The sequence below is a fragment of the Euwallacea similis genome, chromosome 1, assembly GCF_039881205.1.
Source record: "Euwallacea similis isolate ESF13 chromosome 1, ESF131.1, whole genome shotgun sequence".
In the NCBI taxonomy this organism is placed as follows: Eukaryota; Metazoa; Arthropoda; class Insecta; order Coleoptera; family Curculionidae; genus Euwallacea; species Euwallacea similis.
The window spans coordinates 7,560,407-7,588,280 of NC_089609.1; the positions used below are offsets into that span (position 1 = coordinate 7,560,407).

Here is a 27,874-nt window from a genome sequence, read left to right on the forward strand (position 1 = left end):
TATGTTAAAAATGTAATTTAACTATGTGTACACATTGTAAAATCTGAAAACAAATTGTAAAAATAATATATACTTTTATTGCTATTTTTTAAACATTAAATATAGGCTCTAAAAATGATTTCTTCCTTAATAAAACTTAAAAAATATGTTCTACACAAACTAAGTACAAGTTTGGTAAAATAAAAGACGTCAATTCCTTTAAAAAGATAAGAAAAATTGAATGAGATATAAAGAAATTAAAACGCTTTTATCCCCATTTACACCTAAAGGGCCGTTTTCTACTTAATACATAGTGATTCACATAAGCGTCCTATTGTGGAGGAATAAAAAAAGACAATATATCCATAGTGCATCATAATTTATCTTTTGTAAAGTTGCATAATCTAACCTAAATGAATGGCAACATGGAAAGTTCAAATAAAGTATATTATAAGTTCAAATATTTTTTGGAATCGCCTAGAAAATCTAAGCATATATTACGGGTAACATAATTTTATGATTCTTAACAGTTTTCAAAATACTAAAGTGTCAAATTTGGCATTTTAGCCCTTTATTTTTCACACTTCTTCCCTCTATGTCAATTTTTACATTTGTCAAATTTTTTTAAAAGATGTAAAAAAATGAACAAATATCAAATTGACATTTCGATTGGGATTGAAACGATGACAGGTAAAAACTAATCGCTAGTTATGACTTCCGAAAGTATAGGAAACTTAAAAATTTCCAGCTCGTCGTTCACGTAGGTTAAAATTGGCAAACTCTGCACTTGTTAAATCATTTGTAAAAAAAAACAAAAACACACCAAATTCCTGTTAGTTGTCTCTTCCAATTCTCCAGTACTTATAAATTGAATACTTATGCGAACCACCCTGTAATGTTACATAAATACTATACCCCAACATTGTGAGAAAAATAATACTTCTAGGAACACAAATTTCTTTCCAAAATACCCTCAGTCTTGGCAGCCTAAACAGCCTTAAGGCACGATTTCGGCGTTGCTCCAGAACAGTCAAATGAGTTGCGCATTTCGGGCAACTGCGACCAGATCGATTCCATCCTATTTGCCAAGAAAATTTTAAACCAAATCAAACCGTTATATTTTCAACTTACCGCAACTTTGCCGGCACTTTGAAGTTGACGATGCTCTGAAAGAGATCATACTGATTCGTGGATACTTCACAAATAGTCTGAAATTGTTTCTTTTAACAGAGAGATCTAAAGCATTTTTGGAGAATAAATACCTGCGCATAACTTAAAAAATAGAGAGCGGAATCTTCATACTGGTCTACGCCACTGTAATGCACGTGCGGGTCTGCCCTGGACGCTGCTAAAAGGGCCTAACAAAACCATTTTTCAGTTCAATCTAATATATATATATATATATATAATGTATTCGACAATCGATTGTACCTTAAACATTTATGGAAAACTGTCATCAAAAAATCAAATAAAAAAAGATTTAAAAAAAAGTAAAAATATCGACCGTAAAAAGAGCTCAATCTTATTGAGTCCTCCTTAGTAAACCAGGCTATAAGCTGCGGGTATTTGATTTTCTGATGGACTTCGCTTTTGTCCTTGAAGTTTGACCTATCCATAGCCTTATCACGTTCTCTCTTCACAGGACATAAAATCTTTGGCGAGTACGTGGCTTAAATAAAAAAAAAAACAAAAGAGGAAAAGCGCTAGTTTTGCCATGGAACGGACACGCTCGAACACACGTTGTTCAAATACTTCAATTACAAGTAAGAGAGAAGAAATACCAACTAAACCTGCGAGACCCAGATACATAAAAAAAAAATAGAGAGAAAAAACAAATTAATTCAGGTTATCCACTAGACACAAAAATATTAAATTTTTTTAAAGAACACTCTGTTTATTATCATAAAAAAAGGAATTAAAATTACTTTCAAATTATTCACATGCCTGTACCTAAAACTTACTAGTTTCGAAATAAACACAGTTTTCTGTAAAACTATTGTTTCTCCACGATTAAGTTAACATTATTTAGTAGAATAGATGGCAATATTGACTTGATGTTTGTTTAGTGTGTTTGATGTTTGATTAATCGCTACAGCATTATTGATGTAACGTTTTGTATGAAAACAAAATCTTATTTAAATATTGAAACCGGTCAGGGTGTAAACATAAGAGAGTATTAAGTAAGCACGATTGTAAAGTAATTGGGATCTAAAAATATTCAAAGGGTAGATGCTATTTAAAATAACAATATTGCTGTCACTTTTCAATATAAAAGGCAATCTCGGAAAAATAAAAATATTCTAGATGAATAGATTAGGCTCATTTACGAACCAAGTTTTCAGAACGATCCTATGTTTTCTATAAACGACTAAGGTTGGTTCGAACAGTTTGTACATTATTTTAACTTTAAACTCAATTAAAAAACTCAGTTATCTATGGAAGGCAGATGCTTTCCCTTGTATAAACAATGAAAAGTGATCAATGACCTAGAAGAACTGCATGTGAGATCGTCTTTTAGAGTTTTATGGCCCCGTTTTGGTAAATGAGATATGAACCTAAGGCGACGAAATCCAAGGAAATGACGTTACCATGACCCCTTTACGTCTGATATGCCCAATTGAGCTAGTACATAAGAGATCTCTCTCTATTCTCAATCACTAGTCAAACTTTGAACATATTAAAATACAAAAGACCCACTTCTGTTTTCCATGGAGAACCGAGATTTTCTTATAAGTTAATGTAGAATGTAATTTCAACAAACCTCGTTGCCAATCCTGACGGCAGTCAACTCTTTCACGAGCAGCAATGCGCTTTCTCTCAATTTGAATTGGGAAATTGACGTTGTGCCACTAGCATCAATGTAACTATAGATCATAAATTCTCTATTAAAAAAAAAACACAATTTAAGCTAAACGATACTTACTGAGACAAACAATTAATGCTCGGTAATATCGAGTTGAAAGACTCAGTGGGCTGTGTGTGAAATGGAGACAACATTTTGTTTTCCGAAGTCCAAAAGCTGCCATAAGGAAGAATTGCTGACAAAATTGCGAAGGCGAGCTGGGCACCAAGACGTCCGTAAAAGATCGGCCTGACATAATTAATTCATTTTGTTTAATTTTTAAAGTTACAAAATATATTGTAACGTATTTCAAACGTCAAAGTCTCCATAACATCGGAATGATAGGATCTCTTACATGAAATATTCTTAGAATCCTAAAGTGCATTTAAAAATAAAATAATATCATACAGAGTGTTCAATTTAAAGGTTTCAATTTATGTACCGCCACTTCGAATAAATTATATTTGAGTTGTATATCTCCACCAACTTTCATAACCAAATTTTCATAGCGAAACAAAACTTTCATAGCCAAATTTTCAGATTTTTCTTGTTAATAGTATATCCATAATCAAACCAAGCAGTTTCCGGTGGAAGACCCTATATAATATTTTGGGTTAATTCCCTCAGCCCTCACCCTCACCTGGGAAAACCATCCTCAAATAAAGGTTCCACCAATAAACTTCTGGGGATCACCACCATATTCTTGGATGGGATGTACTTGATCCGAGGAGTGTCTCCCATTAGCTCCCTCAAAATAATCCCTTCAGACAACGTATTTAAAAGCATTTTCTCTTCAGTGCGTCTACGCAATGTTATAGCGCTCTCCACTCCCTCGAAAAGATTCAACTTGATGATCTTCAGGGGACTGTAAAAGTCCCTCAGGAATTGTGCAGTTTTAGCGCCCTCCGGAAGACCCACGTGCAGTTTTATGGTGTTTAGCTACACAACAGACAATGCATACCCATTTAGAAAAATTAGGAAAATATGAGTATTGAACTCATACACCATATTTACTGGATTAAATATCATCAACGCAATATAATCAGTAAACTACGTATAACTTAACAATACCAAACATATTTTTTTATTTTTAGACAGCCGTCGATGCATTAGGAGTGTCCTTATCTATGGTATATAAAATTAAATCACAAGATACTTGAAATGATACAGCTGTACAACTTAAAAATAGTCTTGTTCATAAATAATTTCATGAGTTGGACAATGTGACTATTTGCTTAAGTTTTACCATAACTTGGTTGGTAAAACTCGGTCTTAGTATTCCAGATACAGGCTGGACGTCATTTTCAAAAAAAAACGTAAGTGGAAAGGATATCATATGCCTTTTCTCTCTCCGTCATTTCATTTCTAGCGAATTCAAGAAACCAATTTTTATATAACACATTTATTCATGAAAGTTTTCAAATTATGCAGCACACGACCTCCTTTCCTCCCCTCCTTCCTACTCTTAAAATTTATTTTTTAAAGTGGCATCCATCCGCCATCTTCAATTCTAACACCACCAAATATACGTTAAAAAGTAATATTTTTGACAGTAACGTCATCATGACATCTTATGTTTTACATATACATCGCTGCACAAGCGCATGACGAATTTCTGGTGACAAAATGACAACACATGAGTACTAATATATGACACTCTCGTTGAAAAATATAAGACCAATTTTAAAGAAATATTGCCAATTGTTTGCTACTTCTTGTCTTTCTCAATCGTTGAATATCACATTCAAAAAATAAAAGGAAAGGGAGATTTTAGAGGGTACAGTATATAGTTGTAAATATAGGAATAATTTAAGAGGAAAAATGTCGTTTTTAGTTAGTTTTCTAAAAGTTGTAAACTAACCTTATCCGCCAAATGCATCTGCAGATGCGAGGAGCGGGCGAAGGTGTGCAGCTTCTCTTTGACGATGCCTAAAATCAGACGGAAGGTGGCATTCAAGGTGTCTCGCGTGTCTTGGGTGACCGGATGACTTTTCTCCAGGTGGTATTCAGTGGCCAGAGGCATGTATTTACGCACTAATGAGGCACATAATTCCCATCTTTTTGTTGATCTCGAGACACCTTCAAGAATATTCAAACTTACTAATCAATTTATCTCTCTCTTTTTTTTTAAATGTATGTTTGTGGAAACTTTTTTTGTTATTTTAACGCAAGTAATATCGCCTTAAAATTGTACCGTTTTATTAGGAAACACGTTGTAATGTTTTTAATGAAAACTATTACAGATGTTGACTTTCAACAAGAATATCGTTCATTATGAAAAATTTTTCGTATTTGTTATATTTCTATTAAATTAGTAACAAACACACATATAAAAAATTTGGGTATTTTACGCATTACTCTGTAATGACAAAAAGAGACCAATTCTTTGAAGTCTTTGGTAATATTCATGGGTTAAACAGGAATATGTTTAAAGTGTCTATCAATAATTTTAAAACAAAGTTGTTTAAAAGATGTCTCAACCACAAAAAAGCAAATGCTGAGGTAGACCCGTTAGTAACGACCCATGTGCGAACTAAGGTCGCTAAGTCAACAAGTGAAATGTGATGTAGCGACAGAAAAATACATGAAGTTTGGAGCTAAAGTGAACAACGCATGATTATTGTCAGTTAAACTTGGAACCTTGTACTCTAAATTCTTAAGTTTCTGAAATAACCGTAGATTGGCAACAGAATCCTGGATTTCCCTTGTCCTTTTGGGACGATCTAATGGATCCCAACTAAAGCCGTCACCCTTGATGGTAAAAGGACGTTATGCCCCCTGAATTACTTTTTTAAACCTTTCTAAATTTTGACAAAGGGCACAAAAGTTATGATAATGTACAAAACCATATTTCATATTTGTATCCCCTTAAATTTTATTGGTATAAATTTTGATATATCTCAATTAATCTCCTTAAATTTTATTCGCTCTACGTTTATTTTTCGAATGTTGAATCTTTAAATTTATATCTCACAGAATTTTCATCTCTCTTAGGTAGGTTATACACTAGAGATGCATATGACGTAAGATATGCATCATGAGGTATATAATATTTACGGCTTGGAGACATAAACTCAGTCGCACTTAATGCAAAAATTTTCATTCTGTGAAACATATTTTAGGGTGTACTATAATAAAAATACGCGTAAGTATTAAAAAATACACCTAAACTGTACTTACCGTAGAGCTCAAAATAAAACGAATTCACCGCCGAAGTGTAAATATCAGATAAGTAGGGCAGATACTGTCTGACCAACGTCCATATGAGGTATCCATTCAAAGTGCGCCGGTCAGTTGAAGAGATTATCTGCGCCACCTCATCCAAGTACTCTTGTGAGGTCACTATGACCTCCGTGGTTTCAGACACAGTCACTTCTGGATACATTTTTTGTAGGATGTCATAGAATGGGATCTGAAAATGAACTTTGGGCAAAAAGAAAAGGAAATATGGAAAAATAAATTTAGATTGCTCAAATTGTGGTTTTGAGCTATTTTTTTTTAGAAGCTACATAGATAGCGTTTTTAGTTCGTTTACAGTCCGTTAAATCAAAAATAATCGCAATTACCGTGCTAGTAGTAATTTTCAAATGCTCCAACGCTGTGCTGTTCCGCTTGATCGGGTTACACAGAAGAGCCCCATCCGGCGTAACTTCCGCTATCCTTTTCTCATAATTGAAAATATCTTTCGCGAACTTGGCAGCCTCGTTCCGAGTCGAACTCAACGAAATCACCACATCCCTGATGTAGTCCATGTATGCCACCAGCACCTGCACTGAGCCGAGTCTTAAGTGTGGCAAGAATACGAGAGAATGGTCGATGAGGTCACCTTGTCTTCGCTATCCCTAAAATAGTAATCCTTATCGGGCAATCCCAGACCGGAGGGAGAAATAACCATGGAATGGGCGTTAGGGGTGCGTGGGTCGGGTTCCACGTGCACTCTGAAAAATGGAGAAACCCCATAGCGGACTTGCAACTTGGAGAGCACTTCCATTCCATTGAAGTCAATGTCGGTCCAGTCGCGAAGTATGTACCAACCTCCTGAAAAAATTGCATGTATAATAAAATTCTTTGGTAGGAAAAGCTTTGAATTTTGAGTAATTAATTTAAGTAAAAAATGAGAGAAAAATAAATCCGCTTAAGAGAAAATTTATTTTATTGAACGATCCGGTCTGTGGCACGGCTTAAGACGCCCTTGATCCCCAGGCATTGCCAAAGTAATTCGCATTCTCACTTACTTTCGATTTTAAAATTACAAGAGTGACTCACTCATTCGATCGCCGCCAAAGCCGGGCGTACGCGCAATTGTCTGCGTAACTGACATAAGAATTGCGACATTTCGATATAAAAAAAATTACGGCGAAAGTCTCGGCAGGGAAATCTCTGAAAAAATTTCGAAACCGCCCATAAATTCTATCTCCCCCTATAGAGCCGAGAAAGAAGAGAAGAAAACGCGTTGTTGCTTTCTTTCCACAATTAACCGCTCGCCGATCAATAATACAGTTATTATTCAATTACAATTTCAATTAAGCAGTGATGTTCTGGTTCTATCCCGGAGACCAACAAGACTAGAATGATGCGATAGTGTGAAATCATGAGACGCCACTGATCTTAAAGACCACGTGTGTCTATCGCCCATATTGACTAGAACAAAAAAATCTATTAAGAGGCGCGAAATGACCCAAATGGGGCGCATTTGCATAATAGTCGGAAACTCCGCTCACGCTGGTACCACTGCAATTTGAAGCGTGATCTATGGGACAGTCGGAAAGTGAAATGGAACCGTCTTAAAAACTATTCCGCCTACTAAAATTGTAAGATTACTGCAATGACCGTAGATTTCTCTTTTTTGCGGAAAAACCTAAAATGTAATACACATAGTCCATTAATGTTTTAAAGTGTAATGCGAGGAATTTGCAAAAATCGTAAGGTGATATTGATGCAAATGAGGTAGACAACAAAGTGACTAGTTCTGATAAGAACGTTTCCTGTTTTCAAAAAATTTCAATCTAATTGCGCTTTGAGAGCCTAAAATTACTTTTAACATGTTAACAGGTCTACAGTTATCACAAATACAGACTACACCACTGAGTTAGTCACAGCCACAAACTTTTAGTGAGAAGAACTGGGATTTTTTTCCCCAAATTTATTTATCAAGAATCAGAGCAATACCAGGCGATATTTCGTAGTGATGAAACCCGATTGATCTTAATTATATTTTTAAAATAATTATAAAATTTTAAAATATCAATAAATTATACTGACAAAAACTAACTACGTCACTGAATTGCTAAATGGAAATTACTCTCAGATGCTATAAAACCTCAATTATTCAGTTTAAACCTTTATTTATCCTACACTTATACAAAATCACCTGCTTCACCATAAATGTAACAGGTGATATCTAATTAGAATGGAACCAACTTTTAAATAAAATAACTTTGTAAAAACTTAACCACCACAACAGTAAAAATGCGAATGTACTTGTATATAAAAAAATATTAATTATCTCTCTTCCAAATGGACATAAAATTACACATTGACATGCTTATTGATCAAGAATCACACACTATTTGTGAACTTGTCACCATGAGTAATACGGTCATTTTAACCAAACCAAATTTAACAGCGACATCAATTTTAACCAAATTGACTACATCAGTGGTTTTTCCTAGGAAAATACAAACGGCAAATCTGAAATTAGCAAGCTTATATGTGAGGAGTCAGAAGCGTAACAGACATTATTTGACTGTTAAAATTCTCAGTCATACAGTTATTGGCTGTCTATTGGCCAAACCTATGAAAATTCTCAATTAGTGTTACAAACTAATTCTACCACCTAATTACAAGAGCAAAATATGAACGTCGAGGCTTAAAGATATAAATTAGTCTGACAATAATAGTTGTAGAATATTTCATTTAAGTGCCTAGCAGCTACGGCAGTCTATTAAAGCAAAATCTTTAAAAAAAATTTAATCAATGTTATTAACAAATTTAAATAAATATTTGAAATTGAATTTTGAGACTGGTCATCTTAACGACCAGATTTTAACCCTATTGACTCCAATGAAGGATTATGAATAACCCACAACAATCGAATCATAATAAAAATATATACATATATATATCTATACCGGCCTAGACGTGCAATAATAGGCCCCGACCACTTTCGATGCCGATAATATAGATCCGGCGAATACTGAGGACGGACGTATCCGCCGGCCAAAAGGTGAAAGAAGAGATGTCGTCCGAAATTTCTCCAAAAAAAATAATGCAAAAGAGCGACCTCACGTAACCGATTTCTTTGTTGGTCGTACGCAAATATTTGTTCAACAAAATGGAGCGGAATTGCGAATAATTAACAATGGGTGCATTTTTTTGTCACAGTTAAGAGGAGGGAAGAAAACCGGAACAGTGCTGATTTTTTAGGTTATTTGAATCGTACGAAGGCAAGGTAAAGAAACAAAACTTACGCGATTCGCTCTTGATTATTTGGGTGCGTATCATCAGTCGGTTGAAGAGGGGCACCCTTCTCAATATAAAACCAGCTAAAACAGACCAGAGAGACCAAAACTTCCGGTTTAACGGTAACCGCGTTACCGACCAACATGATCGCCTTAGTGGTAACAACCGCAAAAAATCTCAGATTTTATCGATTTTCACAATTATTACATTTCAGATATTGCTTTCTGCTGCGGTCCTTACGCAGGCTCGTCCCGAGGCTGGGTACAGCTATCCTATACCTGCAGAACCCGCCCTAACATTACCCGGACCCAGTATTGGAGGCTCCCACGGGATTAGTAGCATCAACATTGGAACTTCCGGCAGCAGTCATGGCACTGATATCAACCAGATCAGTCTTACTACTTCGGGAAGTGGCACCCTTGGCCTCTCAGGAGGATCTTCTTCACTTCTCCATGGAGGGTCTCCAACGCTTCTTCATGGAGGATCTTCCTCGCTTCTACACGGAAGTTCTTCTGGACTTATCCACGGAGGATCGTCCTCTCTTCTGCATGGAGGTTCTTCCGGACTTCTGCACGGAGGCTCTTCCGGACTTCTGCACGGAGGCTCTTCCGGACTTCTGCACGGAGGCTCTTCCGGACTTCTCCAAGGCGGATCATCTTCGTTGGTGCAAGGAGGCAACTTTGGATCATTCAGCGGATCAAGTAGCTCCTTCACGGGTGGTTTCTCCTCAGGATCAGCCCTAGGAGGCGGTTCCACTCTGGTACAAAAGCACATCTACGTGCACGTACCCCCTCCAGAGCCTGAAGATCTGCAACCGCAGCGAATTATCCCCGTGGCTCCCGCTCAGAAGCATTACAAAATTATATTCATTAAGGCTCCATCGCCACCCACTCCCACTGTTCCAGCCATCCCTGTCCAGCAACAAAACGAGGAGAAGACCTTGGTGTACGTGTTGGTAAAGAAACCCGAGGAAGCACCAGAGTTAACTATTCCTGCACCTGTGCCCACGCAACCCAGCAAACCAGAAGTTTACTTTATTCGCTACAAGACTCAAAAGGATCACTCAGGAAGCCTTGCTGGATCCTCGTTAGGAGGAGCAGGACTTATTGACGACAGTAGTTCCGCCCTGGTGGGTTCAGTCTCAGGGGTGAGCGGTGGACTCACCTCCTTCACCTCATCGCACGGATCCAGTTCCAGCAGTTCGTTCATTTCCGGTTCCTCAGCGAGTTCCGGGGGGCTGAGTACATCATACGGGCCCCCAGGGCACGTTCCAGGGCCGTACTGAGAGTCAAGGAGTGAAAGTGATGTCGTAATTTAAATAGTGGCTGACAAAAAGACATTTATCTCCCGTGATATAGTTATTTATCATTACACAGGTAGAAATTCGTATAACTTAGGATTCGCACTAGCGCACGAACTATACCATTATGCCATCCATATTAGAGGATTTAGGATCGTTTATTAATTGTGGATTAGTCTTATGTGATACGGTGACAAAAATTAATGTTAAAGTCTAATTTATAATGAATAAATATTTTTTTAAACTTCAAAACTTTTATTTGGTTTGAATATTAGCTCGAAATTTTTATGAAATTTGTTTAACATTTGGCATTATCAGCAATCAAACACGTGCAGAGTAGGTCAAAACAACACTAAAAAAGAATATTTTTGAAAACATATAATAATTTGGACTGTGTGTTAAAAATGACAAATTCCGTATTTTTATTCTCTTAAATCAAATGGTAAAGAACATCAAACCAGGAATTCAAAAAATGTATTTCAACCAAATCTTAGAAAAATTAAACCAAACACAAAACGAGCAACTTTAATGCCAAACAGAGACACACTTTAATTAAAATCAGAGACATACAAAGCTAATTTTTGAGGCCTAACGGAGGTGAATTATGGTTCTAATTTTTAGAAGGCTTAGGATTTCACTATTTCTAATTTTTTAGTGGTTCAGGTCTTGAATTTTGTCAACCTACATTTTCTAGGCATCTGGATACTACAAGGATGTATTTCCAAAATTTAACTTTCAAACTTTTAAAAATGTATAATCGAAAATACAAATATTAAAATTTTTAGAAGGTAACTAAAATAAACAAGTTATCGCACTGCTTATAAGCAGGATAAGAGAGATTATTCTTCATTGAGAGTTGAGACAAACAAGGAAAAGACACAAAAATAACGATTTGGACTGCCACTAAACCAGACATGTTTCGGATTTGATCTCCAAAATGCCAAAAGATTTTTTTAATCAAAAATTTAAATTAAAAAACTATTTTCAACGCCTTTTGGGTGCCCAACAGCAGATCTGGCTGTCTATGAACCTTCGAAAAATTGGCATTTTAATTGCCAAAAACCCACTACCTGCTCTGATTTTCAGAAATTACCAAATTATATAAATTACCAAATGTTGATAACTGATTTATAATACGTAATAATATGTTCCACCATCAGTTTAGGTCTGCGATAAAAGATTTAGATTTCTACTAAACCAAGGCGTATCAGGTCCAATTTCAACAGCAGGAGAAATAGCAAAAAATAAATAATGCCTATTAATTTTTTTGATAGAAAATCATTATGTACCTCTTTATCGAAATATAAAATGGAGGTTCTCATCCACTGATCTAGCTGTGCGACAAAAATTTTTAAATTTCTATTGAACATTGAAAAACAAAGAAAAAGCGTATCAGGCAAGGTTTGACTGTTAGGAGAAACAATTTTAAAAAGTTGGCCAATCTTTTTAACCAACCAAAAGTGGAAATGAACCAACATTGGATTTTAAAAAGATAAAAGCTGAATAGATATACATATTCAAAAAATGAATAACTTAATTTTAAGAATCAGATCTAACCTACTTTAGAAATTATGAGTCATGAAAGAATTTTCAAAATAATAAGTAACCAAAGTCATTTTTTTATCTTTTAGTATAAAATTGAAATACTCTGAGACAAATTCAGCAAAATAAACAACTTGATTGATCATTCATCATTTACCGTTTGCATTTTATATTACTGAAAAAAAGTATTTCCGTTTTTTTAAATTCGAATGAATGCGTTTCTTTATTTGGTATTTAAAATATGAATCGGCACTGCTTAGGGTTTCAGAAAAAAATCCGTACGCTAAAATAAATTGATATTAATAAATTAACTCTTTTTATAGAAAATCACAACAGAAAACAATTTTTCTAAAAATTCACTAGATATAGATGAAAATAACATAATCTCATTGCGTGACAATACACATTAGCAATACCTATAATTTATTTGTAATTAAAATAAAATCTCATGAAGTGCATCTTATGGAAGACAAAGATAACAATAAAGTAAAATCGCAAAAAACGAGGCGCTAAAAATACTGGATGTGAACCAATACACTTTTGTCTGTTTCTTATAATTTTTTTGACATAGGAAATTAATAATCTTCACCTTGATTTATATGTTGTAGACCATTAATTATTTGGATAAAAAGGTAGTGAATATTTTCAGATTTTTCAAACAACACCGGGATGACGCTCTTTTGGTCTGCCAAAACACGTTAAATCGCTTAAGTAAGTGAAGCTTCCGGCATCATTTTCCCAATGATTTCTCTCTTTTTTTGTTGTTCTTTGTTACAAAATATATTTATTGTTGCGACTTTCGAAATCATTGAAAACCTCAATAAAATATTATTGGAGATTATAAATACATGAATGAATTACAGGGCCGTACTGGAAAATCCGTAAAGCTCTCTTAACGGTTCGTAATATGAGATCATAGATCCAGCCCTGGTTTTGCTATTTACTCTTAAAGATCCTATTGTCACGCATTGTGTGGATATACAGGGCCGAAGTTTACATCGACTAAATAAACAGGAATTGCTGTAAAAACATTTTCGATGATTCAAAAACGCAACAATTTACCTAACTCCAGTTTACAATATTTGTTTTAAAGGAATTTTGGCTTTCACTCCGAACTTTTGCCCAATATATATAATCCTGCAGAAATAATTTATCCTAGTGAAAACTTATTGTCGATACTATGAGGTCTTTTCTGTTATTTGTATGTAAAAGCTACTAAGAGAACTTTGAAGATTTTTATAATTTTTTGTGCTAGTGTGTTTTAGGGTGGGCGCATGGCAGACCGGAAGCCGCCCTCCCTTATTACTACCAACCCCCCGTGAAAGCTTCAGTACCAACTGCCCAAGTGAGCCAAAGTTACCTTCCTGCAGCCCAGACTTACAACGACGTAATTCCAGCTACTTCCTATGGGACGCCAATACTTCGAACTCCTATATTGGGGCAAAGTGCCCCATCCAGGTTAGTTGATACCGTACAGTACTTTCTCACCAAGGAAAAATATTTGCACTTTACTGATTGTTTAATCGGTAAATTAAAGTCTGACACAGCTCGAAAACGATTACAGATACGAATAACTTGGTTGTGGTCATTTCAGATTACTACAAAAAATTGGTTCAAGTTATTTATAATGAATACAAACGCTTTATTGAATTCATTTCTAGTTACCGCAACTACTTTTAGACATCAATTCAGGTTAGTTCAGGTCAGTTAGTAAAGGAATTTCATTCAAGGAACTTCTGATTGCCACAAAAATTTGGGTGCTTGTTTAAAGATAGTCTTGGTTATTAAAAGAATTCTGTTTGATTAGTTGAATTTACTTGCGATTACCCACCACAAAAATTTCCTACAGGTTATTTTTGGTTACTAAAAAATCAAGTAGTCATTTTTGATTAGGTACTACATAAATATCGATGGCATTAATTCAAGTTACTTCTAGTTACACAAAAAATGTCAATGAGGTCGGTACAGATTACTTGAGATTGCTACAAACATTTTGCCGGTTTACTTCTGATCCCACATACACTTACTTTGTTTACTAAAAAAATGTATTGCTTTGTTTAATTTTTTAAAAAATGCTACATTTATATAGAGGTTTCTTCTGATGAATATTAAATATTCTGTAGGGATCAATTCAGATTAATTCTTGACGGAAATCATCATTGAAAAAATCATTGAAGTTGTTGCCAATAAAAGACTTAAATCAGGTTGGTGATGATTATAAATATTATGTTGGGACCAATTTAAATTGAATGCTACAAAAATTTCAGTTATGCCAGTTCCGGTTATACTACAAAAAAACTCCATTAAACTAATTTAGGTGACTACAATGTTCGGTCCATGTCGTGCTATAAAAGAAAATTGGAGAAGCAAAAAAAATGATATCATCCATAAAAACGACTACCCAAAAACTCGAACTGAATGTGTATAACATAACAATTGTTCGCTATTAACCACACTGACCTTAGTGTCAACAAACTAAACTTATCCTCTTATTCTCTATTAAATAACTTAGCAGAATGTCAATATTGCAGAACCTACGACTTCTCAAGCCTAAAAAGCCAATCTGAACCCTTGGTGAGCGTGCAAAAGCACATCTACGTGCATGTGCCACCTCCTGACCTTGAGGAGTCACCCCAGAAGGTACCAGGTACCCCTTAATTAATTAAAGTACTTCCATTAGACGCCACTAAATTGCAGCTTCAGGAACCTCTAGTGACCACCAGGAAACACTACAAAATCATCTTCGTCAAGGTACCCTCGTACCCGACTGCTCAGTACGTGGCTCAACCACAGCAAGAACTTCACCAGGAAAAAACCCTCATTTACGTGTTAGTGAAGAGACCTGAGGAACCCCCGCAAGTGAAAGCCAGTCAGCTAGCGCCAGCCCCCTTGGATAGGCCTGAGGTCTACTTTATAAAGTATCGCGGAAAGCAGCAGCAACAGGAGGCCGCTTTAGGGTTACAGCAACATGAGGATAGCAATAACGACTTAACGTTGGTTGATAGTGTAACCAAATCTTTAAATCAGGGCTATCGTTATGATAGACCAGCTGCCGGAGTGCTCAAATAAATAATATAACATAGTTCTTTTTTTGCCTTATAATATGTACTTCAATCTAGAAATAGAAACTTATATGTATAGCTTATTATTAATGGTGGTTTATTTATAAGAAATCGAACACCAAATGGATCATATCTCGATGATTTTGAAAGCTTTCCAGAAATAGCTTTCGGTGCGGACCACTTAAGCTCGATGGGGCTCGTAATGTTAACACAGGACTAAAGCAACATTGTTTCATGTTGATTACGAAAATAAAGGAACACCGGCTTTAAGCCATATTTTGACCAGGATATTATTGGAAAATTTTGAAAACTCTGGAGCTCCCGCCAACATTAAATAAACACAGTTTGTATATTTTCACAAAACTTCAAAATCTAAAATGAGAAAATATGATGTACCGGGTGTTCAAGCGAAAATGAAGTGAAGCAACTTTGAGGCACTTTGACTCATATTTTGAGTAAAGATTAATGGCGCACCAAAAAAATAAGCTTGGTATGAAAAATTATAGATTTTAGTTATCGCTGGACAATTCAGAAACGTAACTTAAAACGAGAACTTATTGTTAAAGTACAGAGAGTTCGAAAATGTTGTTCTGAGTCAGATTCTACATAAAAAATACGAAGAAAAAGTGTCTATAGACAGGTTTAGAAATGATTCGTTACAAAAATTATGGAGTGTTTAAATGATCCTCAATATTTTCTTAATGCTCCTATAGAAAATATGAATTATTTAATTCAGAGTTTGGATAAATATATTATTCTAGGATACACCTAATATAATGCCCTAGAGAACGCTGATTATCTAATTGTTGTAACATTTTATCAGAAAAATTCAGAGAAACAATTCTCATCAGTGGATTTTTAGCTCCAACTGAGACATCATATCTTCTATATCGTTCGAAGCAGTATGCACCTCAAACCTGAACTAAGTATCTTATAAACTCTAGCAGCTGTAAAGAACAGGTTGAGAACCATTTTCAAACTTTAACATCCTATATTTCGACTTGGGTGACGAATCATTTCAGGATCTACAGGGTGTTTCCTAAATGTTAGGTGAAAATTAAAAGACAAAAAATTCTTAAAATTCTTCAAAGAATAGTTCCCTAAATTTTTGCCTAACATCTAGTGTTGGATTTGGGAGATAATAAGAGGTACAACTTAGAATGAAATAACTTTATTATCTAAAAATTAGAGAGGACCAAGAATCGTGTACGTCTTGTGGACGACAAATCTTCAGGCTACTCTTGTGTATAGAACTAACTCTAAGAAGAAAAATATACGATCATAACTGCTAGGTATGCATTACTGTCGAGTTCCCCAAATTAATAGTTTATTGGTACGTATATGTGAAATCAATCCGCTTGTCTTTAGACGCCGCTAGAAAAACTGTTTATTATTAATTTGGATGACTTATGGTTGAGTATAGGATTCCAACATTTAGGAAACACCCTGTATATTCTTCTTTTGTATTTTTGGATGATGAATTTGACCTAGCTATCTTTGAACAACATTTTGAAACACACTGTATATCCCGTATTCTGTAGCCAAGTAATGGGCAAGAGTAATACCTATATCTGCACGTTTGGCCACCAAAATGTTTTTATGGTCAATATTACTAATTCCGCACACTGTAACACCCATTTCTGTTAAAAAACGTGCCAACGTGAACTTTTATTCAATAATAATTACAAAACTTTCTAATTATTGATACAAATTATTTTGATTAATATAATGAGATTATTAAGAATTTACGTGTAAATTCAGCAAAATCTAATAATACCACTCAATGAATCTAAATTAAACCATACGTTTTGATTCCAAGTAACGACTCATGCATATAACTTTTTACTATTTGCGAAGCAGTAGGCAAAGAAAATTTGACATTGGCTTTACGCGCATATTTGTATGTATGGATGTAGAATGAGTAAGGGGAGTATGAGGTTTTTCACATAGGAAATTGAAGCAATTAAATGGGAGTATTTAACATCACTTTAAGAAAATACCAGAATACAAGAAAGTTTTGAACGCATAAAAAGAATCGGGGACACCGCACTCTTCACTTTACATTAAGATTTAAATAACATTTTAATTGTTCATCCTAACAAAATTACGAATGTTAAATTTGAGCCATATATCTATTTTGTTCATAAATTATTTTAAAAAATATAAAAATAATGTTTAACTTTTCCACTTTGTAGTTGGGTTATTGTCAACTTCTGGATATAGGCAAGTTCGGTTAAATCTTAATATTATTAAATAAAGAATAGATAATTCATTTATGTACCATCAATTATGAAACATCCTTTATATGAAAATAACTATATTATTACAATGATCGCCTTGTGTATGTTGATTTTATGTCAAAAATGTGCAATTAAAAATAAAAATTAAAACTTTGAGCGGTATTCTCAAAAGCTACTATCTGATTTTGCATCAAATATATTCCATCATCTATCTGCTCACTGTGTAGTTACAAAATTTTATCATTACCTGATTCCTATCCATTTGTAAGACAGATTTTTTAAATAAATCAAGGACGACTGAAGTTCATCCAAAACATACACATTGTGACAGTAAAAGCACTATACCCTTATCGAAAAATCAATACACAAGTAGAGATAACGGAACATGTGAATTTAATTAACGTCAACTGTGCTTATTTATTCAATAGTACATTGGTAAGATTTGATATGAAAGATAATATGATGATATTAAATTTGTCCGCACATTCATAATTTGGCCCTGCGGTAGAAACAATAAGAACCATGCTTAAGTTGAAATTATCCCTAAGGAATAGCTAGACAAACAATATTCAAATTGACAAGAGAATATTGAATATGGCAATTAGCTTGAAAAAATTCAAAATCATTTTCTAGAGGAACGAAGAACTCCAAAGTGGAAATGATAGGTATTCCAAAAGCTATACTTTTGTTTCAAGGAATCTCTAGTTAACGAATATGGCCTCCTTTCTTGTAACACTCAGTATAGCAAATTGTTACATTAGACCTAACTTAATTGCATGAATTAATCTAATATGATTAGCGTCATATTCACGTGAATTTATGGCCAGTGACATTCGGCCGTCATTTATGTGTCATTATTACATTTGCTGACCTGGACAATTAAGAGAACATGTTAAGGAAACATTATTAGTTTATGCACAAATGGATCGAAACTGTTTGTTTACACATTTTAGTTTCCATTACGAAATCAATAAGTTTATAACCAGGGGACGTTGTATTATATTTATGGTTCGACACTCACGGCACCGGGCCGTAAAGTTACAATAACGCCCGACGCACTTGGCAACAGACTGTAAAGAAATAATACTATAATTGTACATACCACGGACTGAAAGAAGTATTGCGCCCTTGGCCGACTAAAGACTCTCTAAAGCCTCACATTTCGGGCAAGGGTATAATCTTCTTGTTTCGGCTCTGTACACGTAAATAACTCTTCCCGCAACATTACTGCCTGGGAAATCTTCACTTAACAGTAGTGTATAGAAGAATACCTTCAGCACGCATTTTATAAAACTTCCTACAATACATGAACGCTTGTAAGCTTGAGCAAAATCTGTATTCTTTAATTCCTAAACAAAAATGGTCAATAAGTAACGCTCTCTTTGAGCATATTCAATTATTTCCACTAAGGACTAATATTCAAATAACAGTTAAATAGAGGACATTCACCACAACAGTATTAAGAACAAAATTATATTGCGGTTTGGTTTTTATTCTCTAAATACCACTTAGCAAGTAAACTGAGTCTGAGGTTACTAAAAGATCTTTATTTAATTACATGATTCGCCATGAAATTGCGGATTACGTACAAAAGTATGAAAGCATCCAGAATATTCTTTCAACTGGCCTAAATTACTTTTTACTTATCCCATGACGTAAGAAGGAAAGAAATATTCTTTATAAGAGATGAGACGTGCCGACCATTTGTCGTATTTCAATTACCACCAGAAGAAGCTTCCTACTTGTGTTTTAATAAAGAGGAACGATGCCTCTATTTAGTACAACCCCACTTCTAACCCCCTGCTAGTCGGACTTTCTAAATAGGGATTCCCTGACGCTCTAAGTCGTCCGGGGTGGTTTTCAAAAGAAGGGATTTTTTTCCGACCAAGGCCTCTGCGCTCCTGATCAAAAATATGCTCAAAGCAGCTCTCCTGAGGGGAATCGAGCTTCAGACGCTCTCTAAGAGCTAGCTACTCACTCGTCTTTGGTATATTAAACACAAACGGTAATTTTTAGACACTTTTCTTGACTAAGGCCCCAAATTTAGGGCTAAACAGACTCTAAGTGGGAGAACATCGGGACAAGAGAACAGGAATATTGGAAGTAAAATAGAGCCTGTTAACGGCAATAAGAATGATGCGGGTAAAATCGAGTGCGATGCCATCGGCGAGTGAAAGTGAGTAGTATAAGAATGCCCGGTTTCCAATCAATTTATTTTTAAAACGTTATTATCACTGGAGACAATTTATGCATTATTAAACCACAATTTATTGTCACGCGGGCTACCAGAAACATTCCTAGCCAAGATGGTTAAGAGTTCCTACATTAAAATAGAAGTTTCATTAAAATACATTGGCACACGAACAAAAAATATTATACTGTAAATTTTTTCAACAAACGTTCTAAGTTTGAAGTAAGCTTTTTTTACTTTTATTCTCACTTGATGAACTCGCTATATTTGTTTTCAGTACAACCCTGTACAGGGTTTTTTTTTAATATAATTTGATAAGTTACTGCGAGTTTATTTATTGTTAAACCTAGGAAAAAGTTGTTTATATAAAAGTTTATATATTGACGTGTATTTTTATGATATATTAGAAAAAACAAATTAACATATAATAAGAGATAAAAATTGAATAGGGCCTATAAAATTTAAATGAGATAAATTCTGATTTTATTACAAATACGACTTTGAAACTTACACAGATTATACGAAGTGTATTGACAATAATGGTAGTCACATTGAACATTTGTAATTATTTTTGTTTCTTTTTTTTATTAATTTGATTAATTTAAGAAAATATGTTTCATCATAGGGTAGTATGACGTTAATGCTGACAAGCTTTTATTTTATTGTAAGAATTTAACGTATTTTAACTCATCGTTCATGGCTGCATCAGATCTGTCTGTCATTGGACCATAAAGGGGCACCCCGTCTTCTTAATTGAAATATATCGAAATCTACTGGAACAAACCTTGATATATTATATATTTCTAAAAAGTAAAAAATTCACGGAATCCCAATATGGATTAATAGATAGGTAGATCTATTTAAAAAAGCTTAACTTTAATTGATTTTTTCGGTTTCTGATGTTCATTTGTTTTCTCCAATATCATATCATAAAAATATTCATCAATATATAAAACTTTTCCCTTTTTTACATGTGATTCAATAGTAAGTACATAACCAAGAACGATGATATTCGTTATCCTTTACCGTCCAAATATACAAAACATGTTGAATTGCACCAAATTACGCATTTTGCAAGGCACGTTGGAAAAATTAAGTCGGGTATTATTTATTATTTTCGTGGTGTTCAGTGGTGCTACGCGTATAGCTACCCCGCAATGATGGAAGGAAGAAGGCCAGATAGCCTTTCTGGTACTTCAAACTCATCATTGCGAACCAGGAACCAAACAGGGAGACAGCCGACGAAGAAAGAAGTGTCCAGAAGGACAGAAGAGGGCAGAAGAACCCCCTGTCGGCGGGGTGACTCACGTCAAAGATCCGGGCGGTGATTGGACTCACCTACCGAAAAAGGCACGAAAAAGGCGAAGAGCGATGGCAGAGTAAAAAGCGATCGTCCCGCTTGACTCTGTTATCTCATGCCAAAAACCAAAAGCGGCCCAAAAGCGCGATAGAGGAGTTCGGGCACGGGCTCGAAATCCTCGGCAAACACGGGGTTTTTTAGTGGGTGAAACCCCACACAGGCTGGTAGTACGGACTCCAGTACCGTCTTACCGACAAGATTTTTTATCCCCGGGGTTGCGTCAACCAAAAAAAAAAAAAAAAAAAAAAACGCGTATAGCTAGTTATTTATATTGAAACATTGAAGATCGGTGACGTAATATTCAGAGGAAACATTTCCACCCCCTGTTTTTGCGAAGGATCAGGGTAACAGCGTCGAACATGGGTTTAAACCGAGCACCGGCCACAACCCCCGGCAGCAATTTCACCCTTAAAGCTTTCAGACCTTCGCGGTTTGGCGCTGAAACATCCATACGAAATAGGGGTGGAAGGATGCACGATCGGGGGCACAGAACTGGGTAAGCGCAGTCGATCGTGTCGTGGGTAGAATTGCCTTAGTGTTCGAAATTATAAGAATAGAGCAAACCATGTGAATGAGTGGACAAAATTACAAAGGGTTGCATTAAGTCAGAAAGTGAATGGTTTCATACCATGTCTTATTTACTTGTTTAATTTTTAATTGGAAAACCACCAAGTTCTGTAATAATTGGATATAAAACAATATATAGTTCAATTTACAGTTTAATTATCACGGAGCTAATTACTCCTAAATAGTCACTGACATAGTCTAGTTAAGGTAATGTTTGCATTTGAAGAGTCTTCCGGCGTTTAAGGGCAAACATTTTAAATGTTTAATTCATTTATTAAAAAAAAAGATTCGGGACAAAACACAGTTTGCCCGACACGTAAATTAGTTCTGTTTTTACAAGTTCAATTCGTACAAAAAAAAATTTTAATCTTACACTAAGGGCTCGTCGAGGATTTGAAGCTGAGACCTTCCGCATTTAAACGAAAATCATACTCCTAGACCAATGAACGTCCAGTCATGAGGTCATGTGAGAGCGCATTCACCATTCAGAGAAAAAGAGGTCATGTAACAGTTTTACTAGCACTTTCAAATAATCATCGCCAAATGGAAGCTTGCTGAATCGAAAGAAAGTGAGCAATATGCAAAAAAATTCATATGACGTCATATTTTGAAAAATTATAAATAGAGCTAATGTAAATGTAACAACATCTCAATTAACATTTACTTAAAGTTAGTAAATTACCGACTTTTCGACCAACGTTAAAGTGTTCCTCAGGGCCGAAATACCCAGGTCGGATTGCTGACAGTTTACAAAGTATAAGGCTGTTTTAATTTTGTCTTAAAACCTTACTTCAATTGACAAGATACAATAATTTGATAAGAATAACACGTAATGTAATTTTATTATTAATACCTCCTTTTTTACGTTATATATCTTACACAGCATTTTTGCTGTTCTAATTTTTGAAAAATTTCATATTACCTACTACGTTAAAAGCCACATTAGGGACAACCTACGCCAATGACATTAGCACAATATTTCAGTTTTCATTTGGGATTAAGCAAGAGTATAACAGGGGCAAATTACCGTTTGAAGCCACCTATGCTAATGACTTTAGGGCAGTTTTAGAGACCCCGAGCTTCTTCTGTAATATGTAATTGTTAATATTTAATTTGAGAATATGTAGAGAAGTACAACAGCTGATTCTAGTAAAATAGAGAAATACGAAACTAGGAAACTTTCATTGTTCTATTTTTTTAAAATTCTTAATGACCGTTGGAAGTACCCTACACCAATGACTTTAGTGTAGTTTTGCAGCCCCCTTCACCGATGTTTATCCTGCGAAACAGTTTCGAGTTGGCGTAGGATACAAGTGGAATCCTGAGATTTTGAGTGGATAGGCGCAGTAAGCGAATCCCACACTATTCAACCACCAGAACAACAGACTGGAGATCTTTTGAAGATTTTCCTCGATAAAAAAAAATTGTATAACCCCGATTTCATCTACAATATCTCTCACTACAACTGTTAACTACCAACACGCTTATGGAATTTGAATGTTTCATTACGCCTTAAAATACATCAATAGAATTCACAACGGTAAATTGAAGCAAAGCATTTCAATACATTGATGTAAACAACCTAAAACAAAGTTACCAAGATCAAGTTGTTAGTGCGCTAATGCTCATTCAAAATTGACATCAAACCCAAAAATCAATATTGCAAAAGAAAGCAGTAACGAGACCAAACATCGATACTAATCAAGCATAAAACAAGTCTTTCCTGGAGTGATGAGAAAGAGGTAACCGAATACTTTGCTGAAAGTTAATATAGTCGTATTTTTGCACTTTACACATCACAGAACAAGCTTCTCATGTGTTACAGCTATTATTTTTATGCGGAGGTTTAAGGGATGCCGCCAATTAGTAGCACTGCACACCACTCAATCTTTGAAATAATCTAAGGTTCAACTTAATCGACCTTTTATTTAAACAAAGTTTGATTAAGTCTCACTTTATATCAAACATTTAGAGAGAAAATATTTTAAACTTTAGATGTTTCAAGGTATGATAATACTCTATTCCATCATCTGTAAAACGCAGGAAAAATGCCACTCTCCCAACCAACCATACTTCTTACCATATTATTAGCAAGCTGACAACTTTAACTTAAGGCTAATTTTCATAGAAACAAAAAATCTGATACGAATTTGTATTGAATTCAATTATTAACCGCATATCAATAATTTAAACCTTAAATGGAATCAAATCAATTGATTTTATTACCGATACCAAATATGAAGAACATCAATAAAACTAATTACTCAAACAATTACTTACCTAATTCTGAAATAATCGTGGTAAGCGGTCTGGCACTGTCTATAGCTATGGTGTCAACATCCAGACAAGCCTCGTAAAAATGCTTCATCTTCCACGTCACTGTTCCAGGATGCAGGGGTGGTTCCAATGTGGAAATTAAGTTTTTGATTTTCTCCAGTTCTATTCAAAGTTCAAAGTTTCAAAGTTAAGAAATCCAAAATTTCCCTGAATGACATCGCTAAATCCAAATATCCCATTTTTTGTTACTTAGAAAGTATCTGGTAAGTTATGGAATCTTCACTTTATTACCAATCTCCTTCTTACAAATGTTCATAAGAGGAATATCGAAGTCAAATTCCGTTAATTTTTTTTTAAATTATTTCAAAAGATGGAAAATCTATGTTACTACACTGATTTGGTACTACGGTCCCTAAGTAACTGGAACCTTGACTCACCATTGAGTACTAACATTTCCTTCAGATTCCAAACGGGCCGCTCAACAGGGGAGGTGGCGGTTTTACCATATTGGGAACAGACTGCCTGCCAAAGATTGGAGCAGGGTGACACTAAAGGATTGAGGTTCTCTTGTATCTGGAGCAAATAGGAAACTTCCATATCACTATCATTCTTTCTTTATGTTTGTTCTGAATTCAACTATAAGCTACGATTTATAGTTGAATTTCATTTTTAGTTTTTATCAAGAAGATAATAAATCATAAATGTTTAACATTTATGATTTTTTATGTTTTCTGAACACATTTAAATTGAGCATTATGTTTTCTATATAAAGAAGTTAACACTATCGGACAAAATTAGCGTAATTTTTTTCTTGTTTGACTAATTATTTTATTAATTTGGTGCCAGTAGACTTTGGATTTCGTTTAACTTTAATGTAAATGTTAGAAGATATTTTATTTCAATGCGATAATTCTTAATTTAAAAAAAGGAAAATCTAAGTAAACTGGCGATAATGAGGACTCATTGTAAGATTAAATCGCTTCCAACAGGGAATGTGATTAATAATATTGAGAATTGCCGTGTTCCAGCAATAGATCCCTTGATAACATTTATGTTAAACGTCACATGAGTTTAAAAGTGCACTTCCAATGAATAAACCATAATAATGCAATTTTTATTAGAAAGATTAAAGTGAACTAAAAAGCAAAATGTCGGAAAGAAATGTACCTTGAATGTCGTTCAAAATACGATATTTTGTAAAAATGGTAGAATAATCCAGAGAGGGCTCCAAAAATCAGCAAAAAACTGCTGTATATATGTATGATATTGAATTTTTGCTCAAATGTAAATACATGATGGCATTCTTAAAGAATAGACTTATAGTTAAATAAAAAAACACTAAAGTCGGATAATGGATTTTGAAGTTATTTAATTTCAAAGTTGTGGCATATTTTTAGTGATACATTATTTTCTCCATGAGTTTACTCATAAATCAAAACCTAAAAGGTGCATAAGCATTATGTTCCTAAATGCCATTTTGTTAGTTTTTAAATTCCACAATTTTCTACACCTATTAAATCTGAAATTTCGCTAAATCTATATCTCTCATCATTTCCCTGATCCCCATACTGACCCTCTTTATATCTTATACCTATTGGAAACCCAATGAAACACCCAGGCAATTAAGTAGATCAAAAATCTCAAAGGAAACATATCTTATTAAAAATTTTCAACCCAAAGAATAATTACACGAAAAAAAAAGCGATATTACAGTGTCAATTTTTCGTCTAAATTTTCCAGGTGGTGTAATTTTAAAATAAGTGTTGTCAGTCATATAATTACTTATACTCTTTTACTTTTGGTAAGAAAATATGCCACTTCTCCAGATTATTATTAAAGTTTAGTCAAAACCTGGGGCAAAGCCAAATATTTACTTTCTGAAGATAAACCATTTCTATTTTAAATAAAATGGTAGGACATTTTCAATTCTTCACTATTTTAGTGGTGTAATTACATTCAAGGCAAATACCAGCAGGGAAACCAGCACATCATAATGACACCATTATAAGTTTTATTATTATATTATGCTTAGTCATAACATTTGTATAGGCAACATTAATAAATTCCCAACACTAGTTGGGCTTACTAACACATGCTGTATGAAAGGCAAATCAAATAAACAAAACATAAAATCCAAGTAATTCTTATACCCACATTGTCCAACTTCATTACTTAATTCATAGTCATAAATCTGTTCGCATTTGTTGTTATAAACAAAAATTTCCTTTAGGGCTATGAATTAGAGATATTATTATCAAGCTGGTAATCTCAGATTTACACTTAACAGATTGTTATTCTAATTGTTATAGTTACCTGTGAGGCTGCCCTTAAACATGCAGGGTTCCGGCATAAATCATATCCAAACATATGGGGTACCCTCGGCCAAGCTACTGCAAGGCCCAATATCACAAGAATAAAAACTGCACATAAGACCACTAAAAAACCAAAGACCAGGACCCACTTTCTTGATAAGCCTGTCCTGAGTTGCAAATTCAAAATACACTTTTCATAAAGAGGGGTCTTCCTTGGTTTCGAGTCATTGGACTGATTTAAGCAAGGGTCTATTTCAGTGTTACCTGTACTGTCCACTTTGGGGTCATCTAGTTGGCAATTTTTAGCCAAGGCAGAGCCATTATTTTTTAGGGTTTCAGGGTCAATCGAGAGGGCCTCTTTAGTGGACATTGTGGAGTGTATTGCATGAGAAGTTATGACATGTTTTCTATACTGAAGATAAAGCTAACTAGAGATTATCCGATAATTTATTGAACTTAAACCTTAATTGCATGAGAATTGAGCTTATAAGGTATTCGGCCATATAAAAATGCGGGTCAGACAGGCTGTGAAAGACTGAAAACCACCTGTGTAAAGGTGAGTAACCTGTTGATTATAGGCTGGTAGAGGCCGGTAGGGGCCAAATAAATTGATGAAAATAACGAAATAAGCTAAAGACTGAGCTATCGATGCAAATACCAAAATAACACAAGAGATACCACCTAGTTCTGCCCCGTTCTCGGTCTTCCCCAAAAGAGAATTTTTTCGGCCCCAAACTCGAAAACTTTCACTCACTTATTCGCAGTCCGACAACGATTGCGGTCGCTTTGAGACGGTTTTTTGAGAGGCCACGTTTAAGGAAAAGTCCAATTCAGTAAGAATATGTCTCAACTTTGCCGCTTTTAGAATCTTTAATTAATAGCACTTTAATACACCGGAAGTTAGAAAACTCAATGAGCTACTGGATATGCGATCCAGTCTTCCCATCAACCGTCGAAGTTTGAAGTTGAAGCTATAAAAAAACAAAACAAAAACAGTTGAATGAGGATCCAACGGGATTAGCCGATTAGAGGCCGAATTGCCCCGACTTATTTTAAAACCTCTTAGGTATGTCAATCATAGGCAACCACGAATACCCATTAAAGCTTTATTAAGAAAGAACTCAGAATTTATAGTGAAAATCAAATTATTTTGTGCTTTCTCTATTATGAAAACGATAAGCCGGAAATTACTATTCGAAAGAACAAGAATTAAATCTTTTCATGTAAAAATTGTTTAGTATTCATGATCTCCATACAATAATCAGGTCATTCCAAATTTGTTGCTCATCCAAGCTCATTCTTCTCAGATCAGTTGTTAGAGTTAGACAATACAGAAGTGTAGAGTAAAAAATACATAAAGGATTTTTTTAAATAACACTTAAAACCGGCAGAATGCAATACATTTTCATCATTAAAATTTTGATGAAAAATTCAAGATCTACCACTTGAATATAAGAAAGTAATAGGAATATTTCATTATGGTAACAAGAAAATAATATATTATTTGTAATGCTTCTTTTCTTTCCATAAAAACGAAATTGGTTTCGTCGGGCCGATGCAGAAATTTTGAAGCAATTCCACAAATGAAAATTTTCTGCAGATTAAAATTTTTCTTCACGATTAGGCGAAGTTGATTAATTGCTGATTGTTATGTGGTATGAACGTTTACCTTCATTTTAAAAATTTGTTCTTTGCAGCAACTATTATAGTTTTCAAGAATTTCATGTGCATACAAATATT

The 27,874-nt window shown here is 34.6% G+C and overlaps 3 protein-coding genes across 4 annotated transcripts; 2 read left to right on the forward strand and 1 right to left on the reverse strand.

Moving 5' to 3' along the window:
• Positions 1 to 71: 71 nt before the first annotated feature.
• On the reverse strand, positions 72 to 27,097 carry goe (gone early). Its single transcript, XM_066388817.1, has 13 exons — positions 26,136 to 27,097; positions 24,260 to 24,395; positions 23,826 to 23,984; positions 6,648 to 6,859; positions 6,388 to 6,588; positions 6,002 to 6,233; positions 4,683 to 4,900; positions 3,462 to 3,760; positions 2,903 to 3,070; positions 2,741 to 2,843; positions 1,242 to 1,337; positions 1,111 to 1,187; positions 72 to 1,057 (listed from the first exon to the last, which is right to left on the reverse strand). Exons 1-13 carry the CDS (start codon positions 26,502 to 26,504, stop codon positions 967 to 969), a joined length of 2,361 nt encoding a protein of 786 aa, XP_066244914.1. The 5' UTR covers positions 26,505 to 27,097; the 3' UTR covers positions 72 to 966.
• Positions 9,403 to 10,812, forward strand: LOC136412127 (uncharacterized). 2 transcript variants are annotated; one of them, XM_066395056.1, is made up of 3 exons: positions 9,403 to 9,441; positions 9,498 to 9,837; positions 9,910 to 10,812. In XM_066395056.1, exons 1-3 carry the CDS (start codon positions 9,427 to 9,429, stop codon positions 10,566 to 10,568), a joined length of 1,014 nt encoding a protein of 337 aa, XP_066251153.1. In that variant the 5' UTR covers positions 9,403 to 9,426; the 3' UTR covers positions 10,569 to 10,812. The 2 variants fall into 2 exon arrangements, with proteins under 2 accessions (XP_066251153.1, XP_066251144.1); XM_066395047.1 differs by having other exon boundaries at positions 9,498 to 10,812.
• On the forward strand, positions 13,123 to 15,270 carry LOC136409101 (uncharacterized). The gene is made up of 4 exons (XM_066390418.1): positions 13,123 to 13,326; positions 13,381 to 13,583; positions 14,657 to 14,765; positions 14,823 to 15,270. The coding sequence occupies exons 1-4, from the start codon at positions 13,306 to 13,308 to the stop codon at positions 15,192 to 15,194; spliced, it is 705 nt and encodes a 234-aa protein (XP_066246515.1). The 5' UTR covers positions 13,123 to 13,305; the 3' UTR covers positions 15,195 to 15,270.
• Positions 27,098 to 27,874: the final 777 nt, after the last annotated feature.